Below are 27,149 nucleotides of genomic sequence, written 5' to 3' on the forward strand. Positions count from 1 at the left end.
TAATCTATGTAAGCCATTGGTAACATCTACATCTACACACTGCGCAAGCCACCATACGGTTTGTGGCGGAGGGTACCCTCCACCACTACTAGTCATTTCCTTTCCTGTTCCTACTCACAAATAGAGCAAGGGAAAAATGACTGTCTTTATGCCTTCATATGATCCCCATTTTCTTGTACCTTGTCTTCACGTTCCTTATATGTAATGTATGTTCGTGGCAGTACCTACCAGTAACAAATCTAACAGACCACCTTTGAACTGCTTCAGTGTCTTCCTTTAATCTGCCCTAGTATGCATCCCAACACTTGAGCAATACCAGGGTGTATACGTGGACAAGGAAAAAAATTCCCAGATTTTTCCCGGTTAAAAATACACTTTCTCCCGGATGAAAAAACACTTTTTCCGTGTTAAGTGACATATTTTCCCTGCGAAACTTATCAATCCTTTGAATGGTTATGATTTTATACACGGGCATTGAATTTCCCGGCACTTTAGAAAACGAAACTCAGGGAAAAAGAAACGTTTTGGAAATATCTTTGATGTGCAACAACATGTACACTGCGTATTTTCGTATTACGAAAGTATACATTGGAATTCCACCAAACACCGCATGTTACTTTCCGAATCATTGAAATCAAGATGGAGATGCGCTTCTGTAAGCCAGTTATAGCTCATGTCACGTGGTCTTGCCAGCTGATGACAGCAGATATTCAGAGCATGGGACACGTGATGTAGTCAGCCAACAGCAACATCACTGTTACGTAGCACGAACACACAAACAGGGAAAGTTAATAGTTTAAATTAGTAAACATAGTGTTGCTACAAGAAAAACAAAGCGCAAAGCGTTCACATATAATATTGGTCTCTAAGATTAATAAGCTGCAAGAGAAGCTAACCTTTTGCATACAATGGTGATCTTTTTTGCGCGTATTACACTTTAAGATAGGTATATCACACAAATGTGCCAGTGAAATTTTTAATAGTGACATAAATGTCTGATCTTCACGGTTCGAAATTCTTCTAAATGGATCATCAGAGAGTTGATTTTTATATGAGAGTCAAACGCTCTGTGATTTAAGAAATTCATGCTACATTCTCGCACATAGTTCAACTTGCATAAAAGGTTATTTACTTTGAAAATAACGCCTTTCAAACGACCATTCACAATCTTTTCCTGCGACTTGTTAGAAATAGATTCGTTTCAGCAGTTGCCTGAGAGCACAGGTAACAGGTGACACCGCGCTTGTGCAGCTACCATGATGTAGGAAGCCCGTATGTATGTACATATAAAACATTGAAAGATAATAAATTATGTCATAAAAGAAACAAGACATCAGAGGATACTCCAAGAGCATCGGAATTTCGTGAACCATACTTAAATGTGCACATTTAAAGTGCATACTTAAAGTGCACATTTGTATGTTCAGATTCCCAATGAAGTAGACCTGGACCTGATATTAAGCTTTTCAGTGTGGTTTTCGGGATGTAAATTTTCTTGGAGCACCAGAACTGTATTACATCATGGTTGGTTCTTTATTATGGCAAAATGCCATACGTGCTAGAAGATGAAAACATGCACTTGAAATGCATTGTTCTGCAAGGCAACTAATGCTTGACTGTCAGAAAGGTGGAAATAAAATAAAATCTGAAACTAATAACATATTTTACCCTTCCATAATTATGTGAATGTATTTTAATTCACTTGATAGGTCCTGGCCACAGATATCCGTTTTGCTTTCATTTGACATGAGAGTAAACGAAGGGGAAACAGCAAAATCACTAAATTTAAACACCGGTCACGTGGTGACTACCCACTATAATTCATAATGCTCTGCGCATCAGCCCCAGATCTACGATATTTGCTAAACAGGTCAACACCAAAAAAAATCGAATTTTCAAAAATATGTTCAACTTGTAGCGCACATCTTTCTGAAAAGTCTGAAGCATTAAACATATTTGTTCGAGGAAATGTAAGACATGTTATTTGTTCTTAAGTGTGCCGAAGTGCAGTGCCACGCCTCTTCATACAGCATTCTTTTATCGCACATCACTGTATTTCCCTCTGTGGAATTGAAACGTGTATATTTTGTAACGGATGCCATCAAACTATGTTCAGGACAGTGAAAATTGAAATGTCCTGTGGTGCCTCTCCTGCTCCCAGTCGGCCGGTTTGACAGCCTGCCCCTCTTTAAAAAAATCTAGCACTTAATAGCGGATTGGATTATTTCTAATCAGGAGAAAAAGAACTCTTCAGAAAATTTGCATTCTTTATTGCGTATTAGCAAATAACTTGCCGTTTTATGTGACAAAAGTTAAATATAGGATACATAAAACCAATAAAGATAAGACACAAGAGAAATTACACATTTCTTCAATCCTTAGATCCTAGGATTTTTTTTCTCTCTGATCTTGCTACAGCTTTACATGGCGTGCCTTCCTTTCTGCAAAAGAATCTATTACCTCATCAAAGATCGTCAAACATTTTGCTACATGAAAAATCGAAATGTCGTTATTTAATACTGAAAAAGCTCTTAATACAAATAATACCCAAGACTGGTGTGGTTTCTCGATCTGATTACGTCTATTTTGTCACTGTCTGCTAGATAAAACAAAATAGGCCTCTCTAATATTGCAGCAACTCTGTAACACACACCAAATAAACGAGACTGTTTTGGCACAGATGGCCATTTTTATAACATGACAGAATATAATTCACGAAGTACCAATATCAAATGCCTGTTAGGGCTACTACAAGCAAATAATTTTATGTTAGGAAATAGTTTCACATTTCATTCATACGCACCAGTTTCTCAAGCATGAGATCGAAAAGCTGTATTACGACATTTTTATATAAATTTGGAATTGTCTTATTCTTCCATAATTTGTGTGATGTCCCAGTTTCTTCTCCTTCCTCGTTCTAACAAACAACCACCACCAATGCTGTAGCTATTCCTCACATTTTCAAAATTTGTTCGCCGATTGACTTCACTAACCCTGCCGGAATCACAGGTTTAGTTATCCCGCGATTATTCTCCGGTTAGGCGTTATTACGTGTTCATACAACCTTTTTTCCGCGTTACTTCCAGAATATAACTTACGCTGCTGCTAGCCGGGGACTGTACAACTGGTCCTTACTAGTGTAGCAATCTAGCCACAAATTTTGTCAGTTTCATTTTCTTGGGTACACCGAGAAGATAATACGTAATCTTTCTCACCTGTTATTCCTGTTAGTCCTTTATTTCCATTCTGGAGTCTGAATCTATGGATTTCGCTAGTAATTATAACAATGCTGATCATTCGCAAACCCAATTAACCACATAATCAGACAGTGATTGGTATTCAGCTGTTTGGCTTTACTCCGCTCAGCTCGTATAGCCCCATCCTCTTCTGTCTACGGAAAGTTTATTTCTAGATGCGACAAGTATTCTCCTGATAGAAAAATTACGTACACTATGCATGCATTCAAAAATCAACTTATGATTCATTCAGAAATCAACTTAAAATGTGTTCAAAAAATGTCCAAAAACCAACAGGGATGCGTTTCAAAATCATATGAATAGTCGATAGGCCAACATGCGCTGGATGCTAGGCGCTTTGTGAAACAAGTTTTTTTTCCCTCAAGAATACGAATCTGGCACCACCTTTTCCCAGTAGCATCTAGCTGCTGGTTGCGACTGCTTGCTCAGCTAACGGCCATATTCCTGTAGCCAGAAGTGGGAGAATCTACTATTCAAACGCGACTCAATTGCGACTGTGCAGGAGTCCGCTTGTAACTGCTAAAACGAATCTAATGTAAACAGTTGCGACTTTACACTCATCGGAGGCAATTTGTTGTTATGAAGCATTCCGCAGTCTTCCTAAAACCTTTGACACATTTTGTTGTTGGCAGACGCTTGCATGAGCAGTGTGTGTCATTGCTGTATATGGCGCATTTCCTTTGTAATTAAAGTTAGCTTCGTTTTTTCTCTCGTTTATATTTTATTGTTGAATATTATTCTGCAGTAGCGGGCTAAAGTATTATCCTTTGTTAGAGTATCGGTTCATCCCAGTAAAATTACAAAAATTTATCAGAAATCTAAAACACCGAAAAATTTCTGGAATTCTAAGAAATTCCCGGGTTCTTCCCGGTTTTCTCCCGGATGAAAAAATTCCCGGGCTATTCCCGGATCTCCCGGTTGTCCCAGGTCATATACACCATGGATAACCATTTAAAAGTTCATGCAGTTTCTACAATTAATGAGTATATGTCAAAACTGTATTATGACTAGCAAGCCGTTATACTACGTGCATTCACCCCACAAATATCTGAGGTCATACCAGATACTCATTTGGCAATCGGACAATATTGTGGGATCTTGAGCACTAACTTACGAGAAATGTTGATTACAGCTACCCAGTTTTGATTAAATTACTGAGTAAGTTTGACGTAGGTGTAATATTTCACTGTCTTTGTCTGTTACTGTAAGTATTCTAGTACATCATGTTTGTAGGACATCATGTAGGACGATTGCTCTATGAAGTAATTTAAGGTATTTTAAATTAAGTAGGTAGAATGTTAATATTAAAAATTCATGGGTTTTGATGTGTAGCCTTTGCTATCCCCTGATTTCATCCATAATTCCAGTATTTTATGGGTATAAGAAAAGTTCTGTACTTGTATATTAACATGGGTTAATGTGGTTAAATGTCTTTATGTTTTATGGTTCATCATCTATCGGTCTTCCTAACTGAATTCCACTTGTAACTATAACTGCGTTAATACACTCCTGGAAATGGAAAAAAGAACACATTGACACCGGTGTGTCAAGACCCACCATACTTGCTCCGGACACTGCGAGAGGGCTGTACAAGCAATGATCACATGCACGGCACAGCGGAAACACCAGGAACCGCGGTGTTGGCCGTCGAATGGCGCTAGCTGTGCAGCATTTGTGCACCGCCGCCGTCAGTGTCAGCCAGTTTGCCGTGGCATACGGAGCTCCATCGCAGTCTTTAACACTGGTAGCATGCCGCGACAGCGTGGACGTGAACCATATGTGCAGTTGACGGACTTTGAGCGAGGGCGTATAGTGGGCATGCGGGAGGCCGGGTGGACGTACCGCCGAATTGCTCAACACGTGGGGCGTGAGGTCTCCACAGTACATCGATGTTGTCGCCAGTGGTCGGCGGAAGGTGCACGTGCCCGTCGACCTGGGACCGGACCGCAGCGACGCACGGATGCACGCCAAGACCGTAGGATCCTACGCAGTGCCGTAGGGGACCGCACCGCCACTTCCCAGCAAATTAGGGACACTGTTGCTCCTGGGGTATCGGCGAGAACCATTCGCAACCGTCTCCATGAAGCAGGGCTACGGTCCCGCACACCGTTAGGCCGTCTTCCGCTCACGCCCCAACATCGTGCAGCCCGCCTCCAGTGGTGTCGCGACAGGCGTGAATGGAGGGACGAATGGAGACGTGTCGTCTTCAGCGATGAGAGTCGCTTCTGCCTTGGTGCCAATGATGGTCGTATGCGTGTTTGGCGCCGTGCAGGTGAGCGCCACAATCAGGACTGCATACGACCGAGGCACACAGGGCCAACACCCAGCATCATGGTGTGGGGAGCAATCTCCTACACTGGCCGTACACCACTGGTGATCATCGAGGGGACACTGCATAGTGCACGGTACATCCAAACCGTCATCGAACCCATCGTTCTACCATTCCTAGACCGGCAAGGGAACTTGCTGTTCCAACAGGACAATGCACGTCCGCATGTATCCCGTGCCACCCAACGTGCTCTAGAAGGTGTAAGCCAACTACCCTGGCCAGCAAGATCTCCGGATCTGTCCCCCATTGAGCATGTTTGGGACTGGATGAAGCGTCGTCTCACGCGGTCTGCACGTCCAGCACGAACGCTGGTCCAACTGAGGCGCCAGGTGGAAATGGCATGGCAAGCCGTTCCACAGGACTACATCCAGCATCTCTACGATCGTCTCCATGGGAGAATAGCAGCCTGCATTGCTGCGAAAGGTGGATATACACTGTACTAGTGCCGACATTGTGCATGCTCTGTTGCCTGTGTCTATGTGCCTGTGGTTCTGTCAGTGTGATCATGTGATGTATCTGACCCCAGGAATGTGTCAATAAAGTTTCCCCTTCCTGGGACAATGAATTCACGGTGTTCTTATTTCAATTTCCAGGAGTGTATTTTGTAACCTGTGGAATCTGTGCAACTAGTAACTGCAAAAATATAGTCAGAAAAAGTAGCAAGATTTTACTTAGGTTATCACTGTTTTTCAAATGTACTTAATATAATTCTAACCCAAGACAGGTGTTAATGTTCTGCAGTAAGCTGATTTATTATGTTTTTAGCCAAATATTTTGATTATCTAGAATTAGGTTTTTTTTTTTTTTTTATAATTTTGGATTTTCCACTGTATTTTGTTATGTCGATGTTGCGATTTTTATTTTGTATTAGTTCCACTATGTAGCAACAAGATGAATATTTGCCAGACAATACAAACAACGCCTGGAAACCACTGCACAATCAGTGCTGATTCAGTTCAGCCAGCATCTACTTTCTATGGCAATGACTTTAGCACTGCTACTGCAAATTAATAATACATTTTTTTCCCTCAAGCTAACAGAAACCATAATAGTTCACTCCTCTTTTGTGAAACTCTCTGGCACAATTTTTACTTCATTTATCGTAAGATCTGATGATCTGGATAACAATGATTTCAATTATTCCAGAAGTTACTGTATTTCTGCACAAAATCTGAACAGTTAATATTTTACTATTTTCTTAACTCATGAAATTTGATAAACTTGACAAGGTGTAAGTCCCCTCCCACTTACACTAAATGAAATATTTAACAGATCCCTCCTATAGCATTAAGGCCCCTACTAGGGCAAACTGTCTTTCCGGGGAGTAACTTACATCCTTTTGTGAAAATGTGATTCACCACTCCTATGGAAGGGGGAAGAAATGTACATGGTGGCAGCCAGTCAAGGAATATTTTAGGGAATTGGTTTAAAAAAACTTTATTTCATAGGCCCAGTCAACTCCCAGAGCAACTTCTGCTATGCCGATGTGACAAAGCCGCCTGCCTGTCAGAACTGAGGTAGTTCTGTCCCGTTAAAGCTACTAACAAGAGATGCCCTCAGCCCTCTGCTGATATCACTAGCAAATTCACGCCATCGGTTTTAGCAGAAAGTGTGCACGAGATACAGGTCACGTGTGTGGACGCATGAAGATTCTGCAGTGCAGAACACAGTTTCTTCTCTCTCTTATGATTTGCACTTCAAGCAGAACAGACATCCTCATAGGAGGTACAGCTATGACTCTGTGTTCCACGACTGGCCACTGACATCGATCAACATGAACCGCCTCCCCTTCAATTGCCAATTTCAATTAGTTGTTCAATCTCCCACAGTGGCCTAAACCTGTCAACTTCCAACCCTAGGCATGCCCCTTGTATACCACACATCAAAATATATTCTCTTTCTTCCACCCAATTTTCTGTTCTGTCATTTAAAGGCAGCCCTGGATGCCCACTTACATGTCATGACCGCCATGTACAACATTACAGGTTTGTTTTACCTATTCATCTGCATTAACTTAGATTTTTCTACATTCAGCTAACTTGCAGAGAATCCTACAGCATATGCTTGATTCGTTTCTGATGTCGATTTCTTGGACTAAAAGTGCCTTCCCGTTCCACGTCTCACAGCAGGCTGTTGCTTGACTCGTCTGGCTTGCCGCCACCAATGCCTTATTTCTTCCCTGCATTCCCAAATAAATTTTCCTTCACCCTGCGATCATGAAACACCAACCTTCCCCTAGATGCTGAACAGCCAAGTGCTATGACACGGTTAGGTCACTGCAACAACAAACAAATGTCACGGTGAGCCCTAAATCAATTTCATTCTTAGCATATCAACAACCTACACATGTCAACCTGGCTCCTGAATTTTCCTGACACTGGTGGTTACAACCACTCATCATTCTGTGGCAGCAGTGAAACTTGACACGACAGTGTAAAATTATAATGAGAGCTAAACGTCTTACTGTCTCCACTATGCGTACAGTGTAATAAAATGGGCGAAATACTTTTGGTAATACAATAAAATGTCCCATCGCAGGCACACACACGTGTGCGCGCGCACGCACGCACGCGCGCGCGCACACACACACACACACACACACACACACACACACACAAAGTTGGCTCTGCTCAGCAGTTACAGAGTTAATTTAGCAATCAGAATAAAAATTACAGAAGTAAAATATTATAAATGGCAACTTACAAAGAGACATGGTCTGAGGATTCGTATGTAATCGCTGCACGACAAACTGCACGGTGTTCCCACAACGAACGATAATTACAAACAAAGCACATCCATTCAGGGCTCGTTTCAATTTCTTTTATAGTACTCTTGGTATAATTTAGTTTGATGCATTTCTGTGAAGAGAACATAATACCTATTACAACAGTGGAAATTATAGGAGGGCAATAACAAACAAGTAATGAGGACAGGGAGCAACTCACAAGCAGAGAAATGATATGGTGCCAAAGAGGTCCATGGGCACACTTAAATATCAGATGTCCAAGTAATCCTATATTTCATACACCGTTCATCTACAGTAACATGGGGTTTTATCTACCACAAGCAATGCATAATATTTCATGTTACAACAACTAAAATTATGTAAGACAAGAGACAAACGACTGCCCTAACAGTGCATTAAGAAGGTACGCAAAATGATCCGAGAAGACTAAACCACCTCAGTTAACACGAGAAGCAAGACATGTTTCCACAACAAATTGACATATGGAACACAGGTGTATGCCAGCACTTTGAATGAATATAGTAATAACAACTTAGAATTTTTTAAATTACTGATCATGTTTCAAAACTTGTGCCACTGCTGATCAATCTCTGTTGGTGCCTATTTACACTGTTTAATTTATTCTACACAGAAACAATGTCTTATGATTGTCTTCCTTTGACCACATCAGGTGTAGTAACATTTTACTCTATTGGATAGTTTCCTACTAAGGATAGTGATATATGAGGGGCAGTCATCCAATTTTACCACCCTGAAAACAAAGATATGCGGTTATGTTTTTGTTTGTTTGCAGGTACATATGTGCAGCCTTGGTACACATTAAAATCCCACTGGTACAGAACCACACCACACAGCTTGAGGAGCAAACCCAAAATGACACAGCCCATGTCCACTTTACTGACTACAATACACTGTGATATTTCTCGCACATTTCATGGTTCTAGACCTTAACACTTTCACTACTGCAGATGTGCTCTCTGCATTCCATGCTGAGAGCAGCTTATGTTACGACTGTACTGCTAACCAAACACTGTGGCTGAACTGAGGGATGGTATTTCAGCCAATATGAAGTATTTACCACCCAATTTTTCGGTGGAAGAAATTTGATTTTTGCACTTCTTACAGTGTGATATCTTCACTCGTCAAAGAACTGAATTTTGTTTCATTGTAAGCCATAGTTACTGCACTGCATCAAATTAAGTACAACACTGCACATGATTTTAAAGATTTTGCTGAGAGAAAAATGCATTGCAGAAACTTTGTGTATGGTTGATTTTAGTCCATACACTACAGTGAATGAATTTTAAAATCACACACATAGACACATCCACAGCTCCTGAGGAATGGTGTAGCAGCACACAGCAGTGAAAGGTTTAAGATGAATAGAATTGTGGTTCTACATTTATCAACCATGAATACTCTTCCGGAACACAAATCTTAAATGTATTTTCATTCACTTACAATGATGTCACAATAATAACATAGTCAACAATTAATTAATAAAAATACTTATTAATGTACAACAATACAAGAAGATCAACAATAATGTTGCACGTAACATCCAAACCTGAATGTTTGAGTGAGTTGCCTTTCCAAAGGTGGGAAACCAGGAGGTTGGATAGTTTTTCTCCTTCACCTACACATCAACTCAGCCAATGAACACACCCGTCAACTCCTATCCTTAATAAAAGTCCTCAATCCTTCCTCTCCCACATCCACACCGGCTGTTCAGAGCATCCTCCTACAGGCCAACCACAAATTAGAACAGCATGCCACCCTCCACCTTAAAAAACTATCCAATCTCCTGGTTTCCCACCTCCGGAAAGGCAACTCACTCACCCTTCACAACCTTTCCAGTAAACCTCAACCTCCTCTCATTGCACACAAACCCAGTCTCTCCCATCTACTCAATCTCCCACTTCCAGCTCCACTCCCTCCAAAACCTCAAAATTCCAATCAACACAATCTGGAACCACAACACCCTAATTCAGTAGTTAACCTTTCCTCCAAACCTCTCTCCCAATCCGAAACCTCTGTCCTATCCAAAGGCCTCACCTTCAGCCGCCCCACTCCCAGATTCAACCAAACAGCCCTCGTCAAAGATTTACTGTCCTACACCCGTACTCTCTGCTGGAAATATCACTTTGCCATGAAGAAAAATGACCTAATCCTACTCCTAATGATCCAACTCCCCAAGACACTATCCAAATTGAACCCTGCCTGGAACAGTTCCGTCCTCTGTCACAGCGGGACCCACCTCCTCTTCCTCAAAATCACCCTCTCCAAACCTTCCAGGAATTTCTGACTTCCAGCCTTGACTCTCAATCCTTCATAAAAAACCTTAATCCTACTCCCAACATCACCACTGCTGAAGCCCAGGCTATCCGTGATCTGAAGGCTGACCGATCCATCGTCATTCTTCCAGCAGACAAGGGTTCCACGACCGTGGTACTTGATCGTCGGGAGTATGTGGCTGAGGGACTGCGTCAGCTTTCAGACAACACTACTTACAAAGTTTGCCAAGATAATCCCATTCCTGATGTCCAGGCGGAGCTTCAAGGAATCCTCAGAACCTTAGGCCCCCTACAAAACCTTTCACCTGACTCCATCAACCTCCTGACCCCACCAACACCCCGCACCCCTACCTTCTTCCTAAAATTCACAAACCCAATCATCCCGGCCGCCCCTTTGTAGCTGGTTACCAAGCCCCCACAGAACGCATCTCTGCCTACGTAGATCAACACCTTCAACCCATTACATGCAGTCTCCCATCCTTCATCAAAGACACCAACCACTTTCTCGAACGCCTGGAATCCCTACCCAGTCTGTTACCCCCAGAAACCATCCTTGTAACCATTGATGCCACTTCCATATACACAAATATTTCGCATGTCCAGGGCCTCGCTGCGATGGAGCACTTCCTTTCACGCCGATCACCTGCCACCCTACCTAAAACCTCTTTCCTCATTACCTTAGCCAGCTTCATCCTGACCCACAACTTCTTCACTTTCGAAGGCCAGACATACCAACAATTAAAGGGAACAGCCATGGGTACCAGGATGGCCCCCTCGTACGCCAACCTATTCATGGGTCGCTTAGAGGAAGCCTTCTTGGTTACCCAGGCCTGCCAACCCAAAGTTTGGTACAGATTTATTGATGACATTTTCATGATCTGGACTCACAGTGAAGAAGAACTCCAGAATTTCCTCTCCAACCTCAACTCCTTTGGTTCCATCAGATTCACCTGGTCCTACTCTAAATCCCATGCCACTTTCCTTGACGTTGACCTCCACCTGTCCAATGGCCAGCTTCACACGTCCGTCCACATCAAACCCACCAACAAGCAACAGTACCTCCATTATGACAGCTGCCACCCATCAAACGGTCCCTTCCCTACAGCCTAGGTCTTCGTGGCAAACGAATCTGCTCCAGTCCGGAATCCTTGAACCATTACACCAACAACCTGAAAACAGCTTTCGCATCCCGCAACTACCCTCCCGACCTGGTACAGAAGCAAATAACCAGAGCCACTTCCTCATCTCCTCAAACCCAGAACCTCCCACAGAAGAACCCCAAAAGTGCCCCACTTGTGACAGGATACTTTCCGGGACTGGATCAGACTCTGAATGTGGCTCTCCAGCAGGGATACGACTTCCTCAAATCCTGCCCTGAAATGAGATCCATCCTTCATGAAATCCTCCCCACTCCACCAAGAGTGTCTTTCCGCCGTCCACCTAACCTTCGTAACCTCTTAGTTCATCCCTATGAAATCCCCAAACCACCTTCCCTACCCTCTGGCTCCTACCCTTGTAACCGCCCCCGGTGTAAAACCTGTCCCATGCATCCTCCCACCACCACCTACTCCAGTCGTGTAACCCGGAAGGCGTACACAATCAAAGGCAGAGCCACGTGTGAAAGCACCCACGTGATTTACCAACTGACCTGCCTACACTGTGAAGCCTTCCATGTGGGAATGACCAGCAACAAACTGTCCATTCGCATGAATGGACACAGGCAGACAGTGTTTGTTGGTAATGAGGATCACCCCGTGGCTAAACATGCCTTGGTGCACGGCCAGCAGATCTTGGCACAGTGTTACACCGTCCGGGTTATCTGGATACTTCCCACTAACACCAACCTGTCAGAACTCCGGAGATGGGAACTTGCCCTTCAGCAAATCCTCTCTTCTCGCTATCCGCCAGGCCTCAATCTCCGCTAATTTCTAATTTCAATTTGCCGCCGCTCATACCTCACCTGTCTTTCAACAACATCTTTGCCTCTGTACTTCCGCCTCGACTGACATCTTTGCCCAAACTCTTTGCCTTTACAAATGTCTGCTTGTGTCTGTGTATGTGCGGATGGATATGTGTGTGTGTGTGCGAGTGTATACCTGTCCTTTCTTCCCCCTAAGGTAAGTCTTTCCGCTCCTGGGATTGGAATGACTCCTTACCCTCTCCCTTAAAACCCACATCCTTTTGTCTTTCCCTCTCCTTCCCTCTTTCCTGACGAAGCAACCGTTTGTTGCGAAAGCTTGAATTTTGTGTGTATGTTTGTGTGTCTATCGACCTGCCAGCGCTATTGTTTGGTAAGTCCTGGGGTCCACACGCGCGCGCGCACACACACACACACACACACACACACGACTGAACAATGGGACCAGCCAAGGGCATAGATGAACTCCTGTATGGACACTACCAAAGGATGGCAAGGGAAGCACTGGTCGATAGCTTGTAGGCCGCTCAAGGAGTCAGTACACAGAAGAAACGATTCCTCGGAGCATGAACGGATATACTGAAGTACATGAGATATGGTCACCAGCTCTGCAGTGAATACACTGCAGCCATCGGGCATGGGATGCTGTTCAATATGGCCTCTGTGGACAAAGGTGAAGCCAACATTACCATCAGATATCAAGCCATCGGTGTAAACCACTTAAGAGCCCCGGAACACATCAACAATCAAGAGGAAGTGACAGCGGAGAGCGACAGGGTTAACAGAGTCCTAAGGGCCATGCGAAAGGTCCAGGCGAAGCTTCAGCCTACAGCTACACAACGGATGTGTATGTGAGTGGACCCTGAGAAGAGGTGGTGAAGGGAAGGACTCTAGTTCAAGACAGAAGCAATCGCACACGAACTGCAATTGTTAGCCCTGACCTGGGCCACCTATGCAGGAGGTGAACTGCCGTGGTTGCGAAAAGAAGATGGTAATTAGGACGTTCAGGAGAGCTATGAATGTGTCCAATGTAAATGGCAAGCAGTTGTGCACGTCTGATCTTCAATTCAGACTCCAGCCTCTACCAGTACACTTGTCACTTGACTCGCCCTAAAAGCTCCTCTCGCTAGTCGAACTCAGCAATGGTGCAATGGGTCGAGTAAACGCAATGCTGAGGGCGCCGCCGAACCATAAATCACACTCCCATAGTCACGGCGGGATTGAACAACGGCTCTGTAGAGTTGCAGCAGCGTGGAGCGATCTGCACCCCAAATGGTGTTGCTCAGGCAGCGGAGGGCATTGAGGTACTGCCAACACTTCCGTTTAAGCTGACGAAGATGAGGAAGCCGTGTCAAACGAGCATCAAAAACCAGACCTCAGAATCAAAATGTCTCCACTACAGTGAGTGGATCGTCATTAAGGTAAAGTGCTGGTTCCGGATGAACGGTACGACACCGACAGGAATGCGTGACACACGTCTTCACGGCGGAAAACTGGAAGCCACGGGAAGGAGCCTATGACTGCGCCTTGTGGATGGCTCCCTGTAGGCAACGCTCAGCAACACCAGTACTGGAGCAGCAATACGAATTGGAGAAGTCATCTGCATACAGCGAACGTGAGATGGAGGGCCTGACAGCTGCTGCTAGACTGTTAATGGCCACTAAAAATATAGAGGCACTCAGTGCAGATCCCTGCGAAACTCCACTCTCCTGGATATGGATGGAACTATGGGAATCACCAACTCTGAGATGGAAATTATGGAGCGACAGGAAGTTCTGGATAAAAATCGGAAGCGAGCCCCGGAGACCCCACTCGTACAATGTGGCAAGGATATGATGTCGCCAGGTCGTGTTGTATGCTTTACATAAGTCAAAAAAAGACGGCAACAAGGTGTTGGCGTCTGGTAAAGGCTGTTCGGATGGCAGACTTGAGGGACACAATATAATCAGTGGTAGAGCGACCCTGGTGGAAGCCACCCTGACATGGAGCCAGTAGGCCACGTGACTCCAGGACCCAACCCAACCGCTGACGCACCATACGTTCCGGCAGCATACAAAGAATGTTGTTGAGACTGATGGGTCTACATCAATCGGGTTTTTACCGGGTTTGAGCACCGCAATGATGGTGCTCTCCCGCTATTGCGATGGAAAGACGCCATCGCACCAGATACAGTTGAAGATGACGAGGATATGTTGCTTGTAGTCAGATGAGAGATGTTTAATCATCTGGCTGTGGATCTGATCAGGCCCAGGAGCTGTGTCGGGGCAACGTGCAAGGGCACTGAGGAGCTCCCACTCTGTAAATGGGGCATTAAAGGATTCACTGTGGCGTGTAGTGAATGAGAGGACTTTGGCTTCCAGCCACTATTTGAGAGTGCAAAAAGGCTGGGGGATAATTCTCCGACGCAGAAGCTCAAGCAAAGTGCGCAGCCACGTTTACATTGGTACATAGCACACCATTGATGGTAACGCCAGGGACAACTGTTGGGGTCTGGTACCCGAAAAGATGTTTGATCTTTGCTCAGACTTGGGAAGGTGACATATGGCACCCAATGGTCGAGACGTATCTCTTCACTCCTGCTACCGTCATTTGATAAGTTGGCGAATGCGGGCACAGAGTCATTTAAAGGCTATGAGGTGCACCAGGGAAGGGTGCCGCTGTAGAGCTCACCAATGCTCCTTAATTGCTTCAGCGACTTCCAGCCACCACCAAGGGACTGCCTTATACCGGGGGCTCCCTAAAGAGTGAGGGATCACGTTTTCTGCTGCAGAAACAATTGTTGTAGTCATCTGATCAACCATCACATTGATGTTACCATGTGGGGGAGATTCAACGGTGACAGAAGAGGTGAAAGATTCCCAGTCAGCCTTGTTTAAAGCCCATCTGGGCAGGCGTCCATGGGCTTGATGCCAGGGCAGTGACAGGAAGATGGGGAAGTGGTCACTACAACACAGGTCGTCATGTGCTCTCCAGTGGATAGATGGGCAAAGTCCTGGGCTGCAAATTGATAAATCAATGGCCGAGTAACTACCAAGAACCACACTGAAATGTGTGGCAGCCCCAGTATTTAAAAGGCAGAGGCCGAATTGAGACAGTAAAGTTTCAACATCTCTGCCTCGGCCGGTAAGCACAGTACCACACCACAAGGTGTTATAGGAGTTAAAATCTCCCAAAAGTAGGAAAGGTTTAGGGAGTTGATCAATCAGTGCAACTAATACATTTAGGGGTATTGCAACATCTGGAGGAAGATATACATTGCATACAGTTATTCCTGTGTCGTCCTTATTCTGACAGCCACAGCTTCAAGAGGGGTTTGAAGGGGCACAGTGTCCCTACAGACTGAGTTTAGGACATAAACGCAAACGCCACCTGACACTCGATTATAGTCACTATGGTTCCTGTAATATCCCTTATAGCCACGCAGGGCAGGGGTCCACATTGCCAGGAACCAGGTTTCCTGGAGAGTAATGCAGATAGCAGGTGTAAAGCTTAACAGTTGCCGTAGCTCAGACAGGCGATGGAAAAAACCGCCGCAATTCCACTGAAAGATGACGTCATCGTGAGACTGGGAAGTCATGGAACATTTAATGCGGCAGTTTACACCTCAGAGTCACCTGCTGCCACCGACTTATTGCCTGAGCAGTCTATGTCCATTGTGTCGTAGGGTCTGGCGGACGCCAGAATCTCCACCCAATCCTCAGATGCGGAGTTTGTAGGTAGCGGTGGTGTGGGTGCCACTGCTATTTCCTTGGTCTTAGGGGTCTTCTTTTTGGATTTCTCTCACTGCTCCTTAGGTTTCCCTAGCTGGGAGGACTTCACTTAGGGACTGAGGATGAGCGTGAAGCCCTGTGACCAGCTGCTTTTGGGCTCTTCAGCCACTGGTGGGTGTCATCTTTCCTACTAGCAGAAACCTGGGAAGGGAATGACCCAAGGGACCCCTTCCTAGTGAGAGAAGCCGAAGAAGAATTACGTTTCTCCGGCTTAGAAGTGGGGACAGATGTCCCCGATGGTAAGTAGGTGGTGCGGGAGCAACATGGAGGGAAATGCCCCACCATTAAGGAGGCAAGTGTAGTCTTCCGGCTCTGAGAGGTGACTGGGGTTGATGGAGCTGATGGTACCAGAACTGTTGAAGCGGTGGCATAATACGATGTCATACATACAGGATGCAGGCGTTCAAATTTTCTGTTAACCTCAGTGGAGGTCAGTCAATCCAGGGTCTTGTACTCCATGATTTTCTTTCTTTCTGGAGAATCCTGTAGTCTGGTGAGCAAGGCGATTGGTGCCCTCCGCAGTTGACACAGACAACATAAACACCACCACCTCCCATCTAAGTCAAAAGAAGGCCTTTTGACCGAATGATTACTTGTTTAGCAGTGTTTTCATTGTTCCCGTCTGCGACTCAATACCTCCACGGGTGTATACGTGGACAAAGAAAAAAAAAAAATTCCCGGGTTTTTCCCAGATTTCCCGGTTAAAAATACACTTTCTCCCGGATGAAAATACCCTTTATCCGTGTTAAGTGACTGTTTACTCTTCCTCAGCACTATAAAAGTCATCAATCCTTTGAATGTTTATGGTTTTATATACCGACGTAGAATTTCCCAGCACTTTAGATAACGAAACTCAAGTGGAAAAACATAAACATATTTTGAAAGACCTTTGATGTGCAGCAACATGTTCGCTGCATATTTTCGTATTACGAAGGTATAAATTTGAATTCCACCAAATAACGCATGTCACTTTCCGAAGCATTGAAATTGAGATTGCGATGCACTTTTGTAAGCGTCATAGCTCGTTCACATGATCTCGCCAGCTGATGACAGCAATAGGACACATGATGTAGTCAGCCAACAGCAAGATCACTCTTAAGTAACGCGAATGCACAAATAAGAAAAGTTAATGGCTTAAATTAATATTCATAGCATTCACGTATAATATTGGTCTCGAAGATTAATAAGTTGAAAGAGAAGCTAAGCTTCCACATATAATGTTGATCTTTTTTGCGAGTGTTGCACTTTAAGATACACATACATATGTGCCAGTGAAATTTTTAATGACAACGCAAATGTCTCATCTTCTGGGCTCAAAATACTTCTAAATGTTCATTCTCAAAGAGTTGATTTTTAAATGAGAGTCAAACGCTTTGTGATTTAAGAAATTCTTCATATATTCTCACACATAATTCATCTTGCATAAAAGGAAATCTGTTTTGAATGTAACGCTTTTCAAATCACCATTCACAATGTTTTCCCGCGACTGTCAAGGTGGAAATAAAATATGAAACTATTAACATATTTTAGCCTTCCGTAATTATGTGAACGTATTTTAATTCATTTGATAGCTCCTGGCCACAAAAATCCGTTTTGTTATCATTTAACGTGAGAGCAATAAACGAAGAGGAAACAACAAAATCACTAAACTTAAACACAAGTCACGTGGAGACGACCCACCGCCCCACCACAACTCAGACTACTCTGTGCATCAGCCCCAGATTTACCAATTTCCGAACCGGGGCAATATTAAATAGTGGCGCCCAGCCACACATCTGTAACAAGAAGCGGGAGAAGATACTACTCATACGCGACTCAACTGCACATGCGCAAGTGCCCGCCTGCAACTGCTCAAATGCATCTAATTTAAAAAGTTGTCACGTCACACTCATCGGAGGCAATTTGTTGTTACAAAGCATTGCATAGTCTTCCTTAAGCCTTTGACACACTTCGCTGTTGGCAGACGCTTGTATGAGCACTGTTTTGTTGTTGTACACAGCGCATTTCCTCTGCAACTTTATTTTTTATTTTCTTTCATTCTTTTTCTCCTGTTCGTGTTTTGTTGCTGCAGTATTATTCTGCACTAGCGGGATACAGTAATATCCTTTGTTAGAGTATTGGTTCTTACCAGTCAAAATCACATAAATTTAACTGAAAACTAAAACAATGAAAAATTCCCGGAATTCTAAACAATTCCCGGTTTTCTCCCGGATGGAAAAATTCCTCGGTTTTTCCCGGATCTCCCGGGTTGTATACACCCTGCTCTGCTATATGGTGAATAGCAATTGATCCTTTTGTCAAGACGCAGTAACATATGATACTACTGATTTCAAGCTATGGATGCCAAATCCTATTGTTTCAATCGAACCCTTAGGCTCAAGTGCTTGTCACAACAAAAGTGACACAAAGACATAGCAAATGTTATGCTGTAAAGCAGTAACCTAAGACCAGTGGTACATACAGGCAAGCTTTTTCAAGCCCTTCTTTTTGTGCAAAAAGTTAATCGAGTCCAATGCTCCCTTACATATATCTGCTGCAGGCTCATTCATTGCAGGCTGCTGTCATCTGCTGGAACTCTTTAACTCCAACTCTACCTTGCTTGGCGTTTGAGGGTCTCTATGTAGAGTGTTTGTGGCCATTTGCTCATAGATGACACGATTTGTATCGCTTTTTATGTTCAATTCATAACCAGTGAGTGTGAAATCAGTGCAGTTTCCCAGTACTTGTGACATCTTAATGGGGGATAAAAACAGCATGCACTGTGTGCATCAACTTAAGTTACAAGGCTTACAACTAATATTCATGCTTAGATGATTTTTCCTTCCTTCTTTTCTTTTTATCCTTGGCAACTTTTCATGATTCTGTCGTTACAGTCACAAGCATTTTGATTTTATTCTCTATGAGTTTTGATAATTAAAACATTGCTACGTAGTGCAAATCCTATTTCACATAATGTTGCTAAAGGAAAGCATTAACTATATCTTACAGCAGCATATGAAATGGGCACGAGGTTATGTCATGTCTTGCATTCCATGTAATAAATTAATTTGGCCACAGAATTTGTACACGTGGCACATCAATCAAGACAACTGTTTGACATGTCAGATAGTAAAGTGCTGTGATGAGCTTAGTTACTAGGAGACAAATGTTTGCTGTGTCATATCTCGAAATACAGTAGCTTAATTTGTTACTGGTAATGCAAGACAAAGATTTAAAATAACATACTGCCTATTTCATCAGTGCTTTCCTCTAACAATAGATAAGTAAAATAGGTTTTCTACTTGATAATGATAGTGTAAAAAAAAAAAAAACACCACACCCCACACACTTAATGAACATGAGCACTTAGATGTGAAAAATCGCCAATGGACCTGAATGTATATGTAGAGACACAGTTTTACATTTCCACTGCAAAAGAAGTTACACCTTCCACGAAATTATTTAGAGCCTCAAAGATTTCCAGCTAACTACTGATGTATGAGCACAAGTATTTTTATTTTCTTCATAAGAATTTTCTTTACAAAGAAAGTTGAGCATTAATTATGTTACCACAGAACATGAACAAACCATTTTTACTCCCATTTATATTACAATAGTTATAGTAGTAGTATGACTGGGGCAAAATACAGTTAAGAAAATCAGAGTGTTTCTGACAAGCACTCTGGAAGTGCCTGAATATTTATTTATTTCATTAGTTGGCTATCTAAGGTTCATGATAAAATTACAATTATGAAACTATTCTCATTTTCCCCATTTAAGACACATGGTTTTTCCATTGTTTTATCGTGTCCAGCACTGTGTTTATCTGGTCATGATTTACATAAAAACTTCACAATTCGCCATATGCAGGGAGTGTGGCGCCAGTTGTCCATTTAATATCTCTCAAAGCTGCAAATGTCACTATAACTGTTCGGAAAATTTTTCAGTTTTGCAGGGTGGCTATTCAAACTTGGAAAAGAAACACAAGAATTCCAGATATGGGGAGCAAGATAGTGTCATAAGAGGAAAGGAGCGGGCATCTCACAATAACGACTTTTGTTTCCTCTCGGCTGAGATATACTGGCCATTACCAGCAGCTTGAGCACAATTTTTAAACATCGATACTTTATGTGCATATTCCTATAATTAACACCCTCTGGAAGATTAATTTTTTTTTTAAATTTGTGATTTATAAAACTAAACAAAATTAAATTCAATGCTGGGTTAAAAAAACACAGCATTCCCTGATATTTTATGAAATGGCTGAAATTCCCCGAGATTTCCCTGATTTTTCCAGGTAAAATGTAACTCTCTGAGAATTTCAGGTACTCCATAACAAGTGCCACCTGGGTTTTGTATCTCCTGGTTGAATACATATTTATTCTCCTACACATTATGTTTTGATGTTCATATACCAAGGAAATCTTTTTTCAGTTTTAGGCTAAAGATGTCACCCCTTCAGTCTTTTAAGAATGATTTTTGTGTAGAACCAGTTCTATAAATTAGACATAGAATACTGTGTAAGATCTCTCTCTCTCTCTCTCTCTCTCTCTCTCTCTCTTTTCTTTTTAACTTTTTTACTAAACATATCTCAAGAGCTGATAAAACACTCTGGTCCATTAGCACACAGTCTTTGTGACGAATTTTGGTAATGAAAAGTTCTTGCAGAATATAAATAATTTATCTGTAACGGTAACAGTGCACTGAATAGTAAAGGCTTCAACAGACAAATACACAAGACTGAAAACTTTGGTGCAGAGAAAGAGGCACGGAGTGGGAAGGAGGATTGAGGAGAGGCAGCTGGCAGACACCTGGAGCTGAAGATCTTACTACACCCTTCACAAACAGGCACTGCATCCCAAATCTAGTCCACAGAAGGATTTATGACAGGCCAAATTGAGAATAAAGCATCATGTAAGAAAGATGTAACACAACCTTATATATACATCAAAATTAGGCTGACTGCAAATGAAATTTCTGTTGACTAAATTACACGAATTGTGATTTTTTAAAATTTACTGTGAATTAATGTGTAAATGTTATTACAATGTCATAGTAGTTTTTTTAGGAGAGGAGGAAGATCCCAACTTATCTTAACAGAAAAATGCTCGAGTATGCGTCATGGATTCTAAGGAGTGTCACAGCATCAAAACTGGCTACTGCAGAGAACCAGCGGACTACCATAAAGTGAAATCAAGCATTGTTAAACATTGCAATTCAAGCTCTTCCTTTGCTTTTTATAGTTCTTACTGGGTGTATGTGGTGGCACAGTATGGTAATGAAACTGGTAGCAGGAAAGTAATTATCTTTGACACAAATTGGATGCATCTTGCTGTTTTCAGTAGTTGAGTTCCAATTAACTCTTTGAAAGTTACAGTTGTGCTCTCTGCATCCTGCGCTGAGTGAGTGTTTGTCATCGTACTGCTTGCCTTATGTTCCTGTCTGTTCAAAGAGACAGCATTCTGGCTGCTACAAACTACTCACCCAGTTTTAAGAAACCTACTCAGTGTAAAAATTTGATGTTTGCGCTTCCTACAGTCTGTTACCTTCACTCGATAACTGACATCTCTTTTCATTATTCATATTATTTACTGTGCTGCATCAAATTAGGTAAAGCACAGCACAAAATTGTGAAGAGTTGCAAGAGGTAAAAATGCATTGCACAAACTTTGCATGTGATTTTAGCTCAAACATTTCTGTGTATGAAATGTAGGTAACGTGTCAAAATTTTATTTAAAACAGAAACCAGAATAATATATCACTTCATTCAACTTCTTGGTTTTTCTATCCGGCAAACAGTCACACCAACTCATACACAGCGGTGAGAGGATCAGTGAAACAAGTGCATAAACATGTCAACTGACATCGTCAATTGACATCAAAGAAAAGCCAGAGGCCGAGTTTCAACGCAATGGAGACCAGCAGAGCATGGCAAGTTAACTCTTCCACAGCAGTCAAAGTGTTAATATAGTTTTTGGTTTTCTGGTTTCTCTAAGTTTAGGAGAGAAGAGACAAATGGTTACTTTTAACACTGATACTGCTGTGAGCTGTGCTGCATGCAGTGTGACCAAGTGGTTAGTGTCAGTGGCATGCTGTGGGTTCCCAGTTCAAACCCAACCATCAACAATGTCTTGTTATTCATTATTTTTCATTTCTCGAAGGTTCTCAAAATTTCTCATGGTTGAACATCTACATATACACTCTGCAAGCCACCACATGGTGCATGGTGGAGGATACCTTGTACCAGTAGTAGGCATTTCCTTTCCTGTTTCGTGTATAAATATAATGAGGGAAATATAAGCTGTCTATATGTCTTTGTGAAAGCCCTAATTTTTCTCGTTTACCTTTGTGGACCATGAAATGTACGTTGGCGGCAGTAGATTCGTTCTGCCTTCAGCTTCCAACCCAGGCGCTCTAAACTTTCTCAAGTGTTCCTCTGAAAGAACATTGCTTTCTCTGCAGGGATCCCATTTGAGTTTCGACAGCATCTCCATAGTAATTGTGCTTCGTTAAAACCTATCAATAAGAAATCTTCGCCTCTGAAACGCTTCGATGTTTTCATTCAAAGTAACCTGGCAAACTCCCAAACACTCGAGCAGTACCCTATAATGACTCACACTAGCATTCTATACACTGTCTCCTTTAGGGATGACCCACACTTTCCTAAAATATTCCCAATAAACCAAACTCAATCATTCGCCTCCTCTACTACAGTTCTTTCATGCTCATTCCATTATGAATCAAGGAACAGCATTATTTACCACTTAAAGAATAGTCTGCTTCAAATATCAACCACTATTTATAAGCAGTTATTTGGGATATTTACTAGTAATGATATGCCAATGTTTGAAGTGCATAGTTATTTTCTTTCTTCCCCTTCAATGTTTAAAAAGTAAAACGCCTGTGGCAGAAGCAACCAATTTTTTATTTTTATGAAAGGTCAAAACTTATGAACTACTGAAAGAAAAAGAAAATTAATATTGCATTACAGCATGAAACACGATTTTTTATTTACCCCAAAAATAGATTTAATATTATATTTTGATAATACATGAATTATATATATCTGATTTCTTATTTGAAGTATCAAAAGAAATTTATCACAATAAAGGATGACAGCCAAAAACAGTTGCAGGAGACTGCAACTGTTTTTGGCTGTCATCCTTTATTGTGAAGAATTTTAACAGTTGTTGCCACAGCCATGTTTAAAATCATGAAAAGAAATTTATTTATTTAAAGGAGAATTATAGAAAGACGAATTTGAATTCCAGTATTCTGGGAAAGTTAATTACTAAGTCACGTGTATGATGGAAATCATTATGTAAAGGAATTTCTTTTATGATGAAGGAACATTGTCTTATAAATTAACAAATAAAAAACTCAAAAGACTTGCACCAGGTGAACGGTCTACCCGATGGGAGGCCCTAGCTACACGGCATTTCCATTTGATACAACATGATACAGAGCGAGTTATCTCTCAAGAAAATTATATTGCCGATTTGTTGCTTATGTTTAACTGATAAATGAAGGTTGAGAAACGGAAAAGGGCAATTTATCCGTAACATATGGAATAATGAAATATTAACTAATTAATTCATTAATTACAAAATACCAAAGAGAAGATGTTTATAGATGCTGAATGTAAGATTGAGTGATATATATATATATATATATATATATATACCTAAAAACAAAGATGATGTGACTTACCAAATGAAAGTGCTGGCAGGTCGACAGACACACAAACGAACACAAACATACACACAAAATTCAAGCTTTCGCAACAAACTGTTGCCTCATCAGGAAAGAGGGAAGGAGAGGGAAAGACGAAAGGATGTGGTTTTTAAGGGAGAGGGTAAGGAGTCATTCCTGTCCCGGGAGCGGAAAGACTTACCTTATGGGGAAAAAAAGACGGGTATACACTCGCACACACACACATATCCATCCACACATATACAGACACAAGCAGACATATTTAAAGACTATATATATATATATATATATATATATATATATATATATATATATATATAAGTTATCAGGAAATAAGCTAAAATATCAGTAAGCCCATAAAGAAATGTCAGATTGATAAAATCGTACTGCTTGTGCAGTGCTTGAATTCATTAGTTACTGGAAGAAGTAATACTGTTTCTTTTACTGGTTATAAGTTGCTTTTTCCATCGATCTGAGGCTCACTTTACTTTTCTTTGGTTTTCCGTAAGAACCACTGGTTCCTTTGTGTACGTTAAGCAAAGCAGGTGGAATAGCAATTACAAAATAATATATCATCACAAGTATAGTCTGCTTTTCCTATCATAATAAAGTGTATGTTTATCATAGTAGCACCAGGGCATCCCCATGGAGTGCTACAATTTCCCAGACCATATCCCCAGTCAACCCTAATCCTCCTACTCCCCTCAAGAAACTACTGCCCAGGAGTGCTCTACCTCTCGGCTGATTTCATCCTGGACTGTGTAACTGAATCATTTCCTTTGTCAGTGCTTTGACTATTTATTGTCTTGCCTGGAAACAAGGAACATACTTCGCGCAAACCTTCCCACTTCTCTAAAAGTGGAGTTCTGCTGCTGCCCCCCACCCCCACCCCTCCCTGAAATCTATACAACACCCACTCTTCAACCCTTGTGATAAGGGAGGGAACTACCCACCCAAATTAATGACCATAGCTTAACTATGGCCGAGAGCAGTATAAACAACTAGTGGCAGATCACACTGCTGAATACAACATGCTCGATTTCAATGGCTGCTTCACAACCCATGCCATCTGCCTCCAACCCCCCCCCCCCAGCCCCCCCTCTCCATCTTTGCAACACATCCTTCATTCCTGTAATCATCTTGTCTTCAATCTCTGCCTCACATCCACTCAACCCTACCCAGGTATTTTAGCATCACTCACCCTGCACACCCTAACCCTCTTCCCTGAGATCTCTACTACACTGTTCTGTCATCTCCTCCCAATCTGCTCCTCCACACACCAAGCTGCAGAAGCTCATCAGGGCTAGTAGCCATGTTACATTCATATCCCATGCACCAGCTGCCTCTGCCTCCCTCACGTTTACTTGCATCTTTCTGCCAGCCATGGGCCATCCTTCCCCAACCCTTCCAATCCTCCCTCATGGTCCCCTCTTTCTCCCTACACACACTCCGTCAACACAGTCTATCAGTAAAACTGCACAGCACAGTGTATTCTGCTGGCACTCTGTTACCATACAGAGGTGTGTGTGTGTGTGTGGGGGGGGGGGGGGGACACGCTTGCATGTGCCCGTGTGTGTGTGTGTGTGTGTGTGTGTGTGTGACATGACACACACACACACACACACACACACACACACACACACACACACACACACACACACACAGAGAGAGAGAGAGAGAGAGAGAGAGAGAGAGAGAGAGAGAGAGAGAATCGGTCAAAAGTTAGTGAAGTTTCCAGTCTTGTGTATGTGAATGTCAATTACTCCTGTCATAAGGCCTGTTGCTATGGATTTGAGTGTTTTATCCACTTCTGACTGATGTTTGGTAAAGAAATTAAAAAGAAAAACAGAGAGAAAGATCTTACACAATTTTTTTTTTTTTTTAAGAGAAAAGAAGTCACAGACTCAAAACACAAATGTAGTCTTCGGATTTATGTCGACATATGAAGAATGAATGACTCCACATGGACAAAACACATCTTCAACATCTTTGACTTAAAACAAGTTTCCTCGGTATATCGGCATCAAAAATATATCTAGAATAATTGCGTATTTCACCAGAAGGCACAAAACGGAAAAATTTTCAGAACAGACATTTGGGACTTTATGAGATAGTAAACGGACAACTGATGCCAAATGCATGGGTGAACAATGCACTGGACACAATGAAATTTAAAACATTTGGCTTAAACAGGAAAAAATGACAATAACTGTCATAATAATTGTAATCTTATTGTGGTCCTTCAATAGCCAACTAATAAATTGAATACATATACAAGTATTTCCAGAGTGCTTGTCAGAAACACCACCATTTTCTTAACTGTATGTTATACTCATCATACCACTTCATAAACTATCGTAATACAAATATTAATAAAGAGATAGAGGGGCTGGCCAGTACTTACCTCAGCTCAGTATAGCCGATAGATAACAAAACAGAACAGAAAATTTACATTCCTGGCTTTCGGAACTTTGTGCCTTCATCAGGGAGGAGAGAGGGGAAAAAAGGGAAGAAGGGAAAGTGGAATCAGTTACTCACAACCCAGGTTATGAAGCAACAGGGAACGGTAAACAGGGAGGGTAGTAAGGATGGACGCATGGTCATCAGAGGGAAGCCAAAGATATTCTACTTTAAGTACCGGGTGATCAAAAAGTCAGTACAAATTTGAAAACTGAATAAATCACGGAATAATGTAGATAGAGAGGCACAAATTGACACACATGCTTGGAATGACATGGGGTTTTATTAGAAACAAACAAATACAAAAGTTCAAACAATGTCCGACAGATGGCGCTTCATCTTATCAGAATAGCAATAATTAGCATAACAAAGTAAGACTGAGCAAAGATGATGATCTTTACAGGAAATGCTCAATATGTCCACCATCATTCCTCAACAATAACTGTAGTCGAGGAATAATGTTCTGAACAGCACTGTAAAGCAGCTGTAGTCGAGGAATAATGTTGTGAACAGCAATGTAAAGCATGTCCGGAGTTATGGTGACACGTTGGCATCAGATATTGTCTTTCAGCATCCCTAGAGGTGTCGGTCGATCACGATACACTTGCGACTTCAGGTAACCCCAAAGCCAATAATCGCACGGACTGAGGTCTGGGGACCCAAGCATGACGAAAGTGGCGGCC

At 42.2% G+C, this 27,149-nt stretch overlaps 1 protein-coding gene across 3 annotated transcripts in view; it reads right to left on the reverse strand.

The window, feature by feature from the left end:
* The window catches only part of LOC126176780 (uncharacterized), a 102,082-nt gene that overhangs the window by 28,750 nt on the left and 46,183 nt on the right, over positions 1–27,149 (reverse strand). For all 3 annotated transcript variants that reach the window (XM_049923948.1, XM_049923950.1, XM_049923951.1), the window contains one exon: positions 8,290–8,444. In XM_049923948.1, the coding sequence (XP_049779905.1) occupies positions 8,290–8,444 (155 nt within the window). The remainder of the gene's footprint in view (positions 1–8,289; positions 8,445–27,149) is intronic.

The sequence above is a fragment of the Schistocerca cancellata genome, chromosome 3 (assembly GCF_023864275.1).
Source record: "Schistocerca cancellata isolate TAMUIC-IGC-003103 chromosome 3, iqSchCanc2.1, whole genome shotgun sequence".
Taxonomy (NCBI): Eukaryota; Metazoa; Arthropoda; class Insecta; order Orthoptera; family Acrididae; genus Schistocerca; species Schistocerca cancellata.